Raw genomic sequence first — 18,305 nt, forward strand, 5'->3', positions numbered from 1 at the left:
TTTGAATAACATTTTAAAGAAAGATGCAATTGTATATGATACGATATGATATAATGCTGCAGTCTGGTTCACCTGAGATTGAGAAGGAGGGGTTAAGACATCAGCATTGATTGATAGTTGATAGACGCCACAGCGGTGCTTCCTTCCTCTCTCCATCCGCTCTGACTGACGATGTCGGTTACCATATTGGACCACAGTGGATTGATTCCTGTATTTACTCGGCAGACGTATGCGTCAGCTGACAAACGTCCATGTCTCTTGTCCGTCTGGACTGGTCTCCAACGGAAGGGGATGGGGGGAGGACAGAGGATGATTAAGGTCTCCTCTTACACGATCACCTCTCCAGCTTTGCCTCCGCTGCCCTTGTTCATTCTTATTTCAATGTCCCTCTCGCTCACAGAGAGCACGTCTGACTGTTCGACCACTGTCGAACAGCTGAAGGACAACTCACAAGGACATGTGATGAAAAGGAATGTGAACCTCTGTGGAATGAGTTCACACAGGTAGGAGTGGAGATGAACAGGTTCTTTTTATGTAACATTCCCTCCTGTAGATCTAATCCATTCGCCTGTGGGTGCTGTATCAACAGTGATACGTTCATACGTCACACATTAACATCTAGTTACTGTAGAACCACGAACACGATATCCATGCGGGTTGTCTTCTTGTGCTCAGCCTTTGTTGGGCCTCGCTAGTGGTCAGCAGCTCCACAGGGACTCTCGTATCCCAAACAGGTTTCTTTCTAGCATCGTGTCATTGAGTACAATAATGTGTAGTAGTAATGCTCTGTGAACACATGTGAGCTCAATGAACCTCGTTTGACGTTCCACACATGTAGAGACAAAATCCTCCCACGTTTACAGCTGATCAGCACAATCCACACAGGCCGCTTCTGCTTATCTACAGTATCTGGAGCGACTGCCAATCCCCCCCCCCCCCGCCTGCAGGTTAATGAACAGTGAGAGGGTAAACGGCAGACAGGATGGGACAGGGAGAGCGAGAGAAGGTGCCTGTCTGTCCTCTGCGTCCACTGGTCTCACACACACACACACCCATCCATCGCACACCTCATTCCCACAATTCCCCCACCATGTGTTACATTTGTTTGTGCCAGTTGCTTTACCAGTTGGTCGGTGTTTCCATCACATGATGCCATCTGACGGACAGATTACGCTCTACAGTAAAGTCAGAGGTAGCTAATTAAAGTAAACTGCAAAAAGTCGCTATGGGCAAACTGTATCAATTATTCATGAATTCATTTTCTGTTATTATTCTACTGGCACAGTTAGAAAGGTTTAAACGTAACTTCTTTTCTCTGCCCCCCCCCACCATCCTTTACTTCAGTTTACCCACTCGTGGTAACCTCACTTCTCTCTTTGCCAATGCGACACACACACAATCCCCCCCCCAGGGAGAGAATGGGGTTTAGCCACTCTGCCTCAGGTTTGTCCCGGCTGTCAGCATTGAAACTCTTGAGACCGTCAGCTCGGCTAAATCCGTTCCTACGGCGCTCTGTTAGCACTGAACCCTGGAACAGGTGAGAGCCCATCCCCCCGCTGCCTGCGCCTTCTCCACCGCGTGTTGGCTGGCCTACTTACTGTGGAAGTCCATGCTGTTCTTTCTCAGGTCGTAGTGAAATGGCTGAGAGTGCTATTGAAACATTGAACATGCAGCAGGGCGGGAGCAGGGTTAGAACAGATTGTATTGTCCTGTTCCTCATCCACTCTAAACTGCATTCTGCCATGAGCGGGGTGCCCCCCCGGCCCCCTCCTACCCCTTGCAACTGGCAGCCATGCCCTCCCGAGATGGTGTTCGGGTCGGTTCATTCGGAACCCAGATGCAGACACCGAGACGGAAGGATAGGTGGGAAAAAATATTTTTATAGGGACATTTGTCTAGTCTGCAGTTGCAAGGTGCTGGTTGGAGATCCACTGGTTAGGTTCAGCGTTAGCAAAGTACGAAAGAACTGAGAAGAGCCGAGCGTTTATCTACCACTCTGGTGGACAAACGATCTAGCTTTGAGACCACAGGAAGCCGTTTTTTTTCATCTGCCGCTGACGAGGGTCCAATGATCCACAGGTGAGGAGGCCTGATGCCAGCTGATTGCAGCCACGCCCAAAAGGTTCTCCTCCAGCAGTGTGAGCACAGTAGAAACCATCAGCCGACAGGCTCACTAGTCATGAGTTTCTAACTCTGACCTACTGTGCCTTTTAGTGCATGTTGGTGCATGTCAGCGTTGTTGGTGGTCCTGGTACCACAGACCCTAACCCAGAGGCTGTGTTGACTTACTGAAAACGAAGGCAGCCTGAACAGGTCACATGGGGAATAACATATCCGGTAACAGAGCTTAGACCTTTAGACACATCCAGGCCCCCCCACACACACCTCCCCCACGCATGCATTCACTGTGTAGAAGCATGAAGGATATCATGTTCCATTCCAATATAATGTGCCAAAGACAGAGATTTGTCCAGATCTGGAGCCAACGTGCCACTTTATATTTAGAGGCAAAACTGTGAGTGTTGTGGCTGCAAAGAAGGACCCCCCCCCCCCAAGCCCATCTAGATATCTGTCTCTCTTAAACTGAAAGCTACTGAGTGCTAATGCTTGTTGAGAATGAGCTCCATTCGTTGACACCCTGCTTCCTCAGGATTTCAGCTGTACTACAGAAGAAGGCAAAAATCTTCCCCCAAGAGTTTGTGTTCCTGAAGAGTAAAAAGGGGGTCAGATCAACAATGGGTGGGGGGAGGTAAGAGTGAGGGCCATATGTTTACATCTTCCATACAAGATACAAGCAGAGCAGTCGATCCCTGAGACCAGCAAAGAGAACAAGCAGGCTGTCTGTGGCCTTCCCCTATCACCACGTCGCCATGGCAATGGACTGCCGATCACATGGCTGTCTCGCTGTGCCAGTCATGAGTTGTCCAGAGGTTGTATGCCTTTATTTCTGTTCACTACTGTGAAGCCCGGGATAAACCCTGGCAGCCACATGGCCCCCAACAGGAAGTGAGGCATCAATCCACTGCACAATAATTGCATGGTGCCCCCCCCCACCCACGAGGTTTATGCCAGCTGACTCAAAGCTCCTTGTACGGAGCTTCTATTCTATTCTTAGCCCATATAGTGTAAAGAAGGAGCTGTTAGTCCAACCCTGACCGTGATGTCTTCCTCTGGCTCCGCTTCTCCTGCGTTTCTGGAACTGGAACGAAGCAAACATACGTCCATGGATGATTCTGTATATACTCACATATCACATGACTCCCTCCAAACTGTGTTGGAGGCTTGGCCAGTTAGCAAAGTGACCAAAACCAATGCTGAAAGACTTGGTGATTAATCAGATCCGATACAGCAGTGCTCAACATTCTCTGAAGCCAGTTTTAAAAATGTGAAACGGTATACGGCTTTTTGCCTTACATCAATGTACTGTACGCCCCCTGTTGGTTGGACAATGAGATCGATTTTGTATCAGTTAGAAACAGAAAGAAAGGGATTTTCTGTCCTGTATTACTTGGGATTTGCATTTCCTTATAAATCCTTTAGCGCTCTCATCCAGAACAATGTCACATAAGATTTGAATCCACTATTAAGGCAAAAGGCGTCATTTGAAGCCCGGATGTGCCTGAGGCTTTACAGTAGGAGGGGAAACATTACGTCATGAGAAAAAGCTCTTCCTTTTTTCCCTTCTTTTACCTGACTCCAACATGTACACCAGTGGTCCAGAGCTGTGCAGCAGCATCCAATCACGTCCCTGCACACTCTCCTTCACACACTCTGTGGCGGTTACCAAGGAGACAGAGAAGTCTGGGAAGTGGAGCTGTGGTTTGGCATGAGGTTTTTTTTCTCTTTCCACAGCCCATATTGCATATTACTACCGGGATTGTTTGTTTGTCATAGCATACAGATATTCCAGTACATGTATAAGAGCAGACGTGGAGGCTCTGTCACCTGAGCGGGCTTCCTTTTGGAATCCTTAGGAATCTGTCAGCAAAGGCGAATTTCCTTGTCCGACTTCAGTGGGCAGATCAAAGACGACATGTCAAGCCTCAGTGTATATCAATATCGAAAAATAGATGTAAGTAAAGAATGAAACTAAATATTTTATTTAAAAATGATAGAACTGGGTCAAATTTATATTCAACCCCCCAAAAAACTTTGTCCACTTATTTTTATTTTGAATACTTAAAACTTTCAACCTAAATTTGGCTCCATATTAGTGGGACATTAGTCCTCCAGAGCCTACACACACATGCACGCTATAACAACCACAACAAGTAGCGAAAGCTAGCATTGCCGAAACACGGGAAAGCGCAATTAGACGCTGTTTACAGTCTCTTTTTTTCTTTGATTGCCTTGAAAACTAAAGTAATGTTAATTCATACATGTCAACAAATCTGCCTGTCAAATCAAATGAATATATCTAAACGTTTCCATGTCTAATTACTACAGGAAAGATACTTTGATAACAGAGAGGCATTAAGCACACTAAGCCAGATATCTTATTGTCAAACGCCACAATTGGGGTCCAGGAGATGGTGACAGCAGTGATGGTGATTCTTTAACCAACGTTAGTTGGCGAAAAAACAATGTTTACAATGACAAGGTACGTCTGCCCGGGTTAGGGCAATACTAGCGCACGGCTAGATCACCGGTGTTAGCGTCCTTTTAATGACGTTAAGACCATTTTAACTTTCATAATTAAAACACAATTTGGCTCGAAAGATAAGGACGAAACCCTTACTTTAACACTTAAATCACCTGAATACATTACAGCAAAGGTCGTCAACAGGGGGTCCGCGACCCCCAGGCGGTCCTCGGAGGTACTGCAGGTGGGGCAACGATTTTTTTTCTCCCACAAATTTAAATGTCTCCAGAATCAGAATTGTATTTATTGTCCTTAAATACACATTAACGTGAATCCAACATATTGTAGCGGACTGATAAATTGATGGCGAAGACGTCATCTTTCAGTCCCTCAGCAGCTCTCTGAAGCTGGGCACCGGTTCACTCACAGCTCCTTCCATGCAAATACGACATCACAGGCAGCAGCCAATCAGATCGCCTTTATGCTCACGTCTAAAGAGCGCGAAGCTCAAAAATAAAAGATGGGGGACCAAACTCCGTAAAATAGGGGGTCCCTGCTGCATCTCGCCATCAGTTTGGGGGGCCTTGGCCTGAAAAATGTTGACCTCTGCATTATAGGATTATTTTTATCAATAGTTTAACTGCCACCGTGATCTCTAAGCCCCCCGGGGCTGTTTGCCCACTGAGTCCCTGAGGGTCTTTTCCTGCCATCAGACACAAAGAAGTCTCCTCTCTCTCCTCCCCCCTCGCAGGAAACAGTTTGCTGCATTGCTGTACAGTACGTCTGCATCTCCCCTCTGCTTTGCTTTTACTCTCTCTCTCTAATCCCTCTCGTGAATGATTCATTTGAAGGGTGAGACGGGGTGAACACAATATGGCTGACACAGTCATCTACCCCCCATGACCTCCGCTGTATATCTCTCTCCGCCTGCTTTGTCTCTTCCTTCTCTCTCTCCTCTTTCCCTCCATCTTCCTTCTGCTCACCCCTCCAGCTCCGTTGTCAGCACGCCTCTCATTGGTTAGTGTCGCTGTGCTCCATGAATTCATCTGCGCTCCCGTGCACCCCTCAGCCCCCCCGAGCCGGCCTCCGCTCCTCCAAAGACGCTTTGGCGGGCTATGATTGCCCATGTGGGGGATTAGGTCTATCCACAGTGCAAGCAGCTCCACTGGTCAATTCTCCCACACTCCTCCACTCCTCCGCTCCCTTCACTGGCTACCGGTGGCTGCCCAGTTCTAAACATTGGTGCTCACGTACCATGCTGTGAATGGATCGGGTCCGGCTTACATCCAGGACCTGGTCAAACCCGACATCCCGACCCGCACTCTCCGCTCTGCATCTGATAAACTGCTCGTTCCTCCCTCACTGAGAGCAAAACACTCCACTAGATCACCACTCTTTGCTGTCCTGCTCCTAAATGGTGTAACAAGCTCTCTGATTTATTCATGAGAAATGTGATCGATATCCACCTTATTGTCTCACTTAGACAGAAAGACACACGATTAAAACTCTCCCCTCTCGTTCTTCCAGATGCAGATTCTTGACAAGTTCCCAATTGAGGGAGGGCAGAAAGACCCAAAGAAGAGGATCATCCCATTTCTGCCAGGTAATAGCCTGTTCCAGAGCCCCAGGTATCCAAACAGGCTCCCATATTAATAATGTATGGATGGCACTTGTGGGGGGTCAATATGAGCTGGTTACTGATGCCTGCTTGTGTGTGTCTGTGTTTGCTGACTCGGCCCTTTCTGTGACTTTGAAATCTCAGCCGTGTTCAGCACGGTGGTACGTCCATGATTTCCAGTCTTTTGTTTTAAGGATACTTGGTATTGTGTGTGTGTGTTTCTGAGGTTATGGATGCATTCGATTAGCACGGTGTGTGTGTGTGTGTGTGTTTGTCTCTCTCCTGGTGGAAGTCGTCGGCTGGCATCCGGCTCATGGCGGTGAACGATGAGGGTGTTTGTGGCGGTTGTCTGTGGCCCCCCGTGTGTTCATGCACATTTCTGTCCATTCAACAGGGGGTGACATGCTCCTTTCTGTTGAGTGCCCTTTATTGTATTAAACGCTGTGTTTACGCCCCGTGGGCGACACATGGTCCTGGCATCTACTGTAGATGCTCTCTCTCCCTGTCACTCTCAAAAGGTAACATCTGTTCATGCTAATCTGAAATGGTCTCTTTTAGTTCTTCATTTCTGCTAATTTATAAAGTAGATTTTTAAACCACATAATCCTGTAACTGCTATTTGGATTGGACATTTCATTATTTGTTTTCGTCATGATCTCGAGCAGGATAATCGTTTTGATAGTGACTAAGATGTGTGAAGGATCTCCAGTGAACATTCCTGACATCTGTTGCTCGGTTGGGGTACTACATGAAGCAGGATCAACTGATTCACTTCCGTTGTTGGCGGTTTTCTCCTCTTACTCCTCATCTACCATCATCACACTGTTCTTTTCTAACTTGTCCTCCTCCCAGCTCATTGTGAATCCCTTTCTTTCCCCTGCAGGAAAAATCCTCTTCCGGAGGAGTCATGTGCGAGACGTGGCCATGAAGCGGCTGCGTTTCATTGACGACTACTGCAGGGTAAAGAGACCTCGCTGTAAACCTCCTTCAGTTCCCCGCCTGACCCCCCGCCACCCACTCCGTCTGTTGAGGGGTCGAAGGCTGCGTCACATACTTTAAACACGGCACACATGAGACCTCGGCCACAGTAGCGGACGTGGAAAGGTTCCCTCAAAGGGAAGAGCCGTTTGTCTGAGCAATTCTCAGCCATCTCACGTGTGACCGGCTCTGACGCTGGACTTGACGGGTATTTCTCCGGTCTGTTAGTTAATATTCATGGGTGCCACAATCAGAGAAGCGAGCGACCTAGATGTTAAGCAAACATCTCTTCACGTCAGCGCGTTACACGAGACAGACAGAAGCTGTCGAGTCCGAGATCGGATGCCGCTCACATTGGGATCCGATCAGCCGGACCGCTCGCTGAGGCTGAGTTTGGATCTCGATGAGGTGCGGACAGCTTGGGGACAGATGATCAGATGTAGTTCTCCACCCCCGTGGCACAGAGCCACACTAGCAGCAGGGAGAGGGAGCATGACAGCTCATTCCACTTACTAATGCTGGCCTGCTTTAGGAAAGGTCACCCACTCAGTAATCAGCAAAAAAAGTAGGTAAAAAGCAAAGATACCCACATCTAAAATGATCCTTATCCTTTGGGTAATGAAGCCTCAACACCTGAGCTGAGCAAATAACCCAGAGCGCTGTAATGTTCTCAGATGATGTAGCAAGCGGCTTCTTTAGCCCAGTACTGCAGTTTACCTTCCCGCCTCCTGTTTAGGAGGCAAACGGCGGCGAGAAACATTAATGACCCAGGGTCCTCAGAGGGTCTGCTGTCTGGAGATTGCAGGCAGATTGCAGGTGGTGCACGGTGAGATACGGCCTCTTCAATCACAGCTACGAGGCTCTGTTGCTTTCATATAGATCGGATCCCACTAAAGCAATAGATGAAAGGCCTACGCTGAACAAATGCCCCCACATGTCATTACCTCCTGCCTCCCCCTGGCGTACATTAGCTCCTCCTTCCACATCATGAATATAGATAACTAGTCAGGCGTGAGCCTCTGTGTGATTGGCGTGTGGCTTCATCAATGGACACGCAGAGGAGGCAGGGTGGTTGGACTTTTAACCAAGCACACCTTCCCAACGCATCAACGGCGCCACACTCCCCGACACGCAGGGGCACCACACACTCACTCCAGCCACGGCCTGTTGGCCCTCCGTCCCTCTGGGAGGCGCTACAGGAACCTCCGTTCCAGGACCTGCAGTTTCTAACCCTCATTGGTCAAAACCCTCAACTCTGCAAGTCGTTGACAGGCACTTCTGCTCAGATGCTAAACCGCCATTAGTTGTCTCAGTACCAGCCAGGTCAGACGCTTGCTGAGGGCGGGGGGGGGTGGATGAAGACAACAACGGGGCTAATCAGTCAGCTGGTCTTTAATCCCCGCTGTCTCTCTCCTTAGGCGCTGGTGCGACTCCCCCCTCAGATCTCTCAGAGTGAGGAGGTGCTGCGCTTCTTTGATACAAAGGCTGAGGACGTCAACCCCCCAGTGGAGTAAGTGTCACATAGTGTACACGTAGACACCGCAAACACACGTGCACACGCTGCATGCCGTCGTACCTGTCGCTCCCAAAACATGGCTCAGGAATGGGTTTGGAGAAGGAGAAGAATGTTACAGCTTTCATCCTCGGGTGGAGGAGAATGTGCTTCTGGGGTGTAGCAATCAAAGCAAAACAATAACTAACTTAGCTTCTACTTTTCCAAAATAATGTAATGTAGAATTTATGGTGATAATAATGTTATGTATGAGGTGGTGGGGTGTGACCGTTGGCATTAGCGGTTACCATGAGCTGATATCAACACACAGCACACTGTGCATTATTATAGTAAAGTAAGTAGAGTCATTTTTCTATCGTTCTGTGTGTATTTTAACTCCAGGCTGAATAAACTGGAATGCCTATTGGATTCAAGCATATCCATTTTTAATGTCAGTAATGTTTATTTGTGAATTTTTATTTGTTTAGTATTCTACAACAAGTAAGACGGGACATTTTGGTTGTTTTTCAATTCGTTTCCCAGGAAAACCAAAACCTTAAAAGTTTGAGGTTTATTAACATTTTGGATTGACTGAAGCAATGTGCTTGTTCAACGATAACATGAATCCTCAAAAATACAATTGGCCCAATTACTGTCCACAGAATGTATAAACTGGGTCTAGCAGCAATGCAAAGCACATATGAAACACAATAACGCATACTGATTTCTTTCTCTTTAATGGTGAAGATTCCAGGAAATATGAGACACACTATCAGTACAGACTACTAATTCAGCCCGTCTCCAAAATACAGTATGATTGTGCAATGGAGAAGCTTATCAGCTCTCTGTCTATTCCCAAATCAGCTCTCTCCCTCCGAGTTCATTAAAACCTGCAGCCCAGTGAAGGAGGCAGGAGATTGCCCCTTTGGGGGGGTGTAATGAGAGAACACACGCTCCTCTCCAGACCGCCACTGCAATTCAAATAGATGAAACTGTCCAGCATGCTCCACATTGTGCTCATAATACCTCTGTATCACAAAAGTACACTTTTGAATGCAGTACTTTCACTGTGCCGTCATCAACAGCCGAGCTGAAGCCCCCCCCCCCCGTGTACAGAGTGCTGTGTGCTGGTTTATGGCTCCGTGGGTCCCCAGCAACACACCCACCAGGTGTGAAGTAGATCAGCTTCATTCACTGTGTGTATTTATAACTGCTATCTGTCACACTGGGGTGTCTAAAGAGGACCTTCCCAAGAGAAAGTACTATTAAGCTCTTCATGTTGTTGAATGTCTACATGCGCTGTATTTGAGAAGCGCCTCCTCAGTTGGTGGAGACGTGCGCCGGTGTTGTTCTGCACAACCAAAGAACAGAGCGTAGATGAAGTGTCCTCACACGGTGCATTGAGAACACTTGGAATACAATGTTTCCTTAGCTAATAAATCAAGTCATTTTATCATAGATGTCTCATGTACAGACACACACATACAACTGGGGGAGTCGCCCCCAGTGGAGTGTAGAAAAGTCTGAAATCGCTCTAAGCAGAGGTCCTAAATGACGTCTTGATGCATCAGTGAGTCGGTGTAGCTTTTGACACAAGCCACCTGTTTTCATGAATGTTTTTCATTTATATATTCAAACAGTCCCAGGATATATCGCCAATCCGTTGTTATGCTTGGCAGAGACGGAACAGTGTATTTATAAAAGCAACTCTACGTATTTAGTGAATCATCAATGACGTGCATTCGCTCAAACTTGAACCTCCACTGAAGTTTCTTCTTGGCTGAAGAGACTGAACACAAGAACAAAACAGTTCTTAAGCCGCTGTTCTCCAGCTAGCTTCTATAAATCCCTGCAGGCCTTCACTCTGTCACACTAAAGGGGGGCCACCTTTAGAGGTCTCCCCTTGGGCCAAGGCCATTTCCTACCCATAATGCATGTGTTAAATGGAAATGAACCACAGGGGAGTGCGTTCATCGCCCATTGATTACCGGTGGGGACTGAAGTGTGTGTGTGTGAGTAGTGTGTGGGGTTAGTTAATGTCCGGATGACACACAGGATGCTGACGACTAATATCAACCCATCATGGTGTGAGTGAGTGTCCTGTGTCAGTGGTCCAGTATTAGAAATAAGAGACTGGCTGTGCAGCCTTACCTTTTGAAATAGTTTATGTATTTCATGTTGCTCCAAGTTTGTACATGTTTTGTTTTATTTTGTAGCACTCTTTGGCGTGCGGCGGCAATAAATAAACTGCCTTACTTCCTCAATTACCTCCTGAGTTTTCCCCCTTACTTATTTCTCTTCTCTGCCCTTTGTTGCACTCCCTCCCGTCTTCCGTCCAACCCACTCTGTCTGCCGAGGTGGAGACAGGGGACAGGCTCACTCAGCCTTAATGGATAAGCTGCTGCACTCCCTGTACTATTAGGATCAATAGCACTCGCTGGAGACTGTGCAGCACGAGCAGTGCGGCTAGTGGTGAAACACAGTGTGTCGGAGTGATAGGAGGGGGTCAGCCTGACGTGTGTGTGTGGGTGCGTGTGCATGTATGTGCTCTCAGGCGTGAGCATGTATCGACCCGTCTGAAACGGAGCAGTTGTACACAATTATATGTTTGAAAAATCGTTGTTTTTGCAGCCAAACAGAGAGGGCAGCAGGAGCCAGCGGCTGTCTGTGCCCAGCAGCTTCAGGTCGTTTCAGAGCCCCCCCCACCCCCCCGTCTGTGCTCCACGGCCATCATCCTACACAGATGCACTCACCCACCCGATGGTGTCTGACTCACCGCTGCACTCAGCCTCACTCACTCGCACAGGGTGTTGTCAGGGCCGCGCTCGCTACTGTAGTAGCTTTAACTCTGCATGGGTGTGATGAATGGAGCGAGGCAAGGACAGCGACCAGGGGGAGGAGAAGTGTCCTCCTCGTCACTTGAGGATGGAGGGAGTTGTGCCAATGTTTCCAATCGAGCCGGACATTTCTTTTTTGACATTTTTGGATGCTTTCCTACACATGAGAAGTGCCCAACGGAAGTCCTCCTGACCTGGGGGTTTAGGCCCCCTCATGGAGTCAGGAGAGGCGTCAAGGGGGCCACAACACTAGTTTTATGTCTATATGTTGTGCTCTGCTCAGCAGAAAGGAAGGCGGAGCTTCATTAGCTCTGATTCTATTCCCGTTGACTCTCCACTTGGTGGCGTGCTTCACAATAGGACGGCGTCCTCTGCGCCTCCGCTGCTCCGCATCCCGCACATCCACCGCTCACAAGCCTCCCTAGGGCGTCTCTATATGTCCATTTTGACCCCCCTCTTCCTGCCTCGGATCTTTTTCTACTGGAGGGACTCTCTCTTGACGCTACTCTCCCGTTCCCCTTTTTGTATTTTCCTACACCGTTCCCATTTTCTATTTCTAGCGAGTCACTTAGCACCGATGTGTGCTGTGATTCGTTTCATCTGTCTGGGCCTTCAGTGTTTCCAACTCATAGACTAATTTGTGGCGGTGCGCCACAGATTCAACACCGGCCGCCACACATTGCGTTTTTCTTTTCTTTTAACGCTATTTAAATCACGCAGCGTATTCGTTCAGCTGCATTTCCTTTCCCTGCTCTCTCTCCGTCTCTGGCCTTGCCACAGTATAGCAATCATACAACTATCAGCCTGAACGGCATGATCTGTCCTCTGCAGAGCATAAGAGGGACAAATGCCTCTATTAATATGCACACACTGTATCACATCCACAAGGACAATATTGGCCTCCCATAGGCTACCGTAGTATGAGGCACGGCTGACGTTATCATCATTCATCATGCCCCTCACCACCCTGCCCGTGAATAACAATAGGCATCGACCTTGGCTCGTGTCTCGAGGAGAGAGATGCTGCAAGATTATCAGATTATGACTGGGTTCAGCCATCAACTCCTGTGATTGGTCTAACTCTGGGCCTAAGTAGTGTTGTCCCCGGTGACAGGGTGAAGACACATCTGTGTGTTTTGGGGCTAATTAGGAATAAGTTGAAGCTATTATTTAATCAAAACTAGGGATTTTCCTTTAGGTGTTCGTCACAGTTAACAACCCCATGTTGTTGAGCCTTAAGGACCAACATAATGCCAGTGCAGAGGAGGCTCCTGTGTGCCGCAGCTACCAATAAGCTGTTGTAAGTCCAAATTGTACCAACATCCTTAGGCCCTCAGGGAGACGGCTGTGCAAGTGTGAAGGAGATTGGATGAAAAGTCCAGAAGCTATGACAAGGACGCACACACAAACGCACACCCACACAGATTCATGGCTTTATGGTCGTATATACACACACAGACTCAATCGTGTACAGTCGACATCCCTCGTAGTCGGATGACCACCGAGCTCTGCAAAAAAATGCAGCAAAATCCGTCCAGCCATCAGATTTCTGTGTGGTCATCATATTCAGCTGACAGCTCCTCCAATAGCACCTTGAAAATCCTTTGTCTTTAGAGCGGATGCCGTATATAATCTCATCATCACATGATCGAAGCCGGTTACTTTTGCACATAGCGCCTGGTCTTTGAACGCGTTGTTAGCCATTATAATCATTTCTTCTTTCATGACCTCATCGTCCGAAAAGGCTTTCTTGTTCTTCATTAAAAGATGTGCAGCTTTAAAGGAAGTTTCAGTTGCTTCATGTGAGTTTATCACCCGCCTGGTGAAAAATGACAAAGCGCTCTTGGCCCGAGGCTGCTTTCAGCTCACAGGCCTTTTCTGTCAGCTAGCATGGTTATTAGCATGGTAGCTTTATTGAGACGTACTGAAGTGTTTCTCTTCTCGCCGTGCCCCGCAAATGATTTCCAATGTGGAAATAGTAGGTTTTGCTTTTCCACCATGGTTTTGTGGATTGATGTACGTACAGTATTGAACTTTCACTCAGATCAGAGTTCATACATATATATAAAACATTTTAACGTTACTTTTTAACATATTAAATATTGTAATTTCAAAGTCTACAAACATGAATGCAAGTGCTTTTGAGTAAAAAAGAACCACAACTAAACATTTTAGACCGCGTTGGCTTCCCCTGCTTTACACCTACGCTCTCACAATAATGCTAACTGGAGAGCGTCCGCACCCTGTGTTCTGTTTTGAATCCTTTTCCTCCTCCCTCCCTCCCTCTATGTCCCCCCCTCCTCTGCCCTGTGCCCTAATGCTTTGCAGATGTCTCTAAAACCATACTTCTAAAAAACAAAGCCCAAAATAGCCAGCCGCCCCCCCAATGTAAAGTGGACGTAGCCGTGCTAACAAGCTAAAGATCCCTCTTTGTACTGTGTGTGGCTAATCTCGGTGCTACTGCATCTGCAGTTTGCCGCCGGCTGCTCGCTCGGCTAACGTGTCGGCGTGTAATCTAATGGCTGCCTCCCCAGGCTGAGTCCGTGGCCTTACGCTTGATGCAGAATGTTGTTTTCAGGCCTTTGGGGAATACTTAACGGCAAAAGACAACCACACACAAGCCAGCCTTTGCTTGGAGCTGCTCGTCACAACAACAGTAGAACACATGCTATTGATCTAATCAGTAGTCATTTCTCCTGGGCATCATCGGATCATCTGGTCAGATCAAGAACAATTAGACAATTAAAATAAACTCTATAAAGAGTGAAAAATGAATAGCCTAAATGTTTCTCATCGATTGATCAGTGAACTATTGTTGGTGGATGCCATGAATGACTGTAGGTGGTTTTTAGGCGCAAGCCTCTGGCTGAGGAATCCACTGTGACGCAATCAAATGTATAAAAAGAAGAATTTGTTTTACTACACTAATGTTAGCTTCCCATAAATGTTGGCCGGTGTGTTTGAATGAGGCGGAGAGCGCTACAGCGCGGCTAAGAGAAGGCTACTGAGCGCGCGGCAGCGTGAACACAGCGGCTAACATTCCCCGGAAAAGCACCAGCATCTTTTAATAACACAGAGACGGGAAAACATTCCGGTGTGGGGCTCGCTCTGTCCACAGCATACTTTCCACTGAGACACATCCACACACACGGCTCAGCGAACTCTGACGTGTACGACTTGAATATTCTATCAGAGGCCTCGTGTCGGCCATGTGTGAGACGGGACGAGGAGAGGGGTCAAGTCCCGCACTATCCACGTCCCGCTTTGGTGACAATGAAGCGCATTCTCGGTGCAGCGATGGCGGCGGAGACGTCGGTACAAAGGCGCCGTTCTTTGGTCTGCCGCTCACAAAGAGGCGGACACATCACAGGCGGGGGGGGGGGGGGGGAGTGCAGAGAGGGGGGGCTTAGCGACTCACAACAACACACAGGGCTCTTTGGGATCATCTTCATTAGCTTGATTAGAGCGTGAGCTCCCAGAGCAGCATCTCATCTCCCTCGTGCAGTGACTGCTGCTCTCTGTCACACCTTTACCAGATGAGAGTGACCTCCTTATTTCACGGGGGCCCCAGATGGTTTCAAATTATACACATCCACAGCAAGATGTGGACCTGTTCACCCTCCTGAGGGATGAATCCAGGGGTAGTCCTCCTGAAACCAGAGTGGTCTGCTGGTCTGACTCAGTCCACGAGGGGGGGGTAGAGGGAGGAGCCTCACTGCAGCCCTGCTCTGCTGTTACAGCTTCAATACTGCAGCAGGATGACGTGCTGCGGGTCGATGAAGCTTTTGATCAGGACCTGGGAAGGACAGCGAGCAGCACAAGGGAGAGAGGCCGGGGGTTGGGCTGGGGGGGTCGGAGGTCGTGTGGGGTAGGTGGACAGACTGGCAGCTTTCTGTTTCCATAAATAGAATCTCTCCTCCGCTATCTTGTTCAAACTCAATTTCCACCCTGCCAAGAGCCGCTCCACCCCCCCCCCCCCACGTTCATCGCGTAGCTGAGCCTTGTGGCTTAATCCCATTAGAATCTATTAAGCAAGCCATCTTAAATTTAGACCCCTGATTCTTCCAAATGTGGGGAGGGGTCATCTTCTTGTCCGTCAGGGGAGAGGGAGGGAGAGGATGGTGGTGCCGCTCTGGAGTCACATGACTAATTTGTGCCTGTTTGCTGGAAGTACAGGCAGCTGGCCAAAGCCTCCCTCCCTCTCCTTCTCCATCCTTCCCTCCCTCCCTCCCTCTCCTTCTCCATCCTTCCCCCTCCCTCTCTCTCTCAGCATTTGTTAGTGAGCTAAAGCCAATTGCATGCGTGCCGTTGCTTCAGGAGAGCTTTGTTGCTGACTGCTGTCACTAACTATGTCTCTCCTGTGTTGCTTCTCCCTCAGAGACTATGGCTCCAAGCGGAAGTCGGGTAAGTCACCTGTTGTTATTGCTTCTCTGTGTCTCTCTCCCTCAACATGTTGCTGTGAAAAGAAGCTAGAGATGTGGGGGGGGGACTGATGACGTATGCCTCTTATCCATGTGATGTCAATGTGCGGTGTGTTTACTTGTCCCTGCGTATTGTGTGTTTTGGGTTGGATTAAAAAAGCTGTGCTGCCTCCTCTCCCTCTGCCTGCGGGTCTGATGTGACAGACCTGGGGGGGGCGAGGCAATAGTGTGTGATTGTGAAGAGAATGCATTATCCTCTGAAGAGGTTCTGGATGAGAAATACACAAAAACACACGTAGGGCTTAGTGATTTATCAATAATCTATGATCATGGTGATATGATCAGACAGATTTGAGATATTGTCGTTTCTTAGAGAACGAGTGAGAGAATGGCATGATGTGAGTGCATCATGTCATCATGCGCGGAGCTCTGATAGCTACTGACGGTATTTAGCTAGAGCAGATTGCCCATCAGAACCCTCCCCACAGCGTTCTAGAGCAGAGTGCCCATCAGAACACTCCTCACATCGTTCTAGAGCAGAGTGCCCATCAGAACCCTCCTCACATCGTTCTAGAGCAGAGTGCCCATCAGAACCACTCCCCACATCGTTCTGGAGCAGAGAGCCCACCAGAACCCTCCCCACAGCTTTCTAGAGCAGAGGGCCCAACAGAACCACTCCCCACATCGCTCTAGAGCAGAGGGCCCATGAGAACCCTTCCCCACGTCGTGCTAGAGAAGAGGGCCCATCATAACCCTCCCCACAGCGTTCTAGAGCAGAGGGCCCATCAGATCCCTCCCCACATCGTTCTAGAGCAGAGTGCCCATCAGAACCCTCCCCACATCGTTCTAGAGCAGAGGGCCCATCAGAACCACTCCCCACATCGTCCTAGAGCAGAGGGCCCACCAGAACCCTCTCCACAGCGTTTTAGAGCAGAGGGCCAATCGGAACCCACCCCATATCGTTCTAGAGCAGAGGGCCCATCAGAACCCTCCCTTCATCGTTCTAGAGTGCCCATCATAAACCTCCCCCTATTGTTCTAGAGCAGAGGGCCCATCAGAACCACTCCCCACATGGTTCTAAACCAGAGGGCCCAACAGAACCCTCCCCACATCGTTATAGAGCAGAGTGCCCATCAGAACCCTCCACACATCGTTCTAGAGCAGAGGGCCCATCAGAACCCTCCACACATCGTTCTAGAGCAGAGGGCCCATCAGAACACTCCTCACATCGTTCTAGAGCAGAGTGCCCATCAGAACCCTCCTCACATCGTTCTAGAGCAGAGTGCCCATCAGAACCACTCCCCACATCGTTCTGGAGCAGAGAGCCCACCAGAACCCTCCCCACAGCTTTCTAGAGCAGAGGGCCCATCAGAACCACTCCCCACATGGTTCTAAACCAGAGGGCCCAACAGAACCCTCCCCACATCGTTCTAGAGCAGAGTGCCCATCAGAACCCTCCACACATCGTTCTAGAGCAGAGGGCCCATCAGAACCCTCCACACATCGTTCTAGAGCAGAGGGCCCATCAGAACCCTCCTCACATCGTTCTAGAGCAGAGTGCCCATCAGAACCCTCCTCACATCGTTCTAGAGCAGAGTGCCCATCAGAACCACTCCCCACATCGTTCTGGAGCAGAGAGCCCACCAGAACCCTCCCCACAGCTTTCTAGAGCAGAGGGCCCAACAGAACCACTCCCCACATCGCTCTAGAGCAGAGGGCCCATGAGAACCCTTCCCCACGTCGTGCTAGAGAAGAGGGCCCATCATAACCCTCCCAACAGCGTTCTAGAGCAGAGGGCCCATCAGATCCCTCCCCACATCGTTCTAGAGCAGAGTGCCCATCAGAACCCTCCCCACATCGTTCTAGAGCAGAGGGCCCATCAGAACCACTCCCCACATCGTCCTAGAGCAGAGTGCCCACCAGAACCCTCTCCACAGCGTTCTAGAGCAGAGGGCCAATCGGAACCCACCCCATATCGTTCTAGAGCAGAGGGCCCATCAGAACCCTCCCTTCATCGTTCTAGAGTGCCCATCATAAACCTCCCCCTATTGTTCTAGAGCAGAGGGCCCATCAGAACCACTCCCCACATGGTTCTAAACCAGAGGGCCCAACAGAACCCTCCCCACATCGTTCTAGAGCAGAGTGCCCATCAGAACCCTCCACACATCGTTCTAGAGCAGAGGGCCCATCAGAACCCTCCACACATCGTTCTAGAGCAGAGGGCCCATCAGAACCCCCCCATATCGTTCTAGAGCAGAGGGCCCATCAGAACCACTCCCCACTGCGTTCTAGAGTGGATGGCCCATCAGAACCCTCCCTTCATCGTTCTAGAGTGGAGTGCCCATCAGAACCCTCCCCACATTGTTCTAGAGCAGAG

The 18,305-nt window shown here is 49.1% G+C and overlaps 1 protein-coding gene across 5 annotated transcripts in view; it reads left to right on the forward strand.

Annotated features, from left to right (window-relative positions):
• sh3pxd2aa (SH3 and PX domains 2Aa) overlaps positions 1-18,305 on the forward strand; it is a 59,529-nt gene that overhangs the window by 13,796 nt on the left and 27,428 nt on the right. For all 5 annotated transcript variants that reach the window (XM_040186811.2, XM_078080130.1, XM_078080131.1 and 2 more), the window contains exons 3-6: positions 6,110-6,185; positions 7,084-7,160; positions 8,597-8,688; positions 15,886-15,911. In XM_040186811.2, coding sequence (XP_040042745.2) covers positions 6,110-6,185; positions 7,084-7,160; positions 8,597-8,688; positions 15,886-15,911 — 271 coding nt within the window. The remainder of the gene's footprint in view (positions 1-6,109; positions 6,186-7,083; positions 7,161-8,596; positions 8,689-15,885; positions 15,912-18,305) is intronic.

Source organism: Gasterosteus aculeatus, chromosome 9 (genome assembly GCF_964276395.1).
Source record: "Gasterosteus aculeatus chromosome 9, fGasAcu3.hap1.1, whole genome shotgun sequence".
Taxonomy (NCBI): domain Eukaryota; kingdom Metazoa; phylum Chordata; class Actinopteri; order Perciformes; family Gasterosteidae; genus Gasterosteus; species Gasterosteus aculeatus.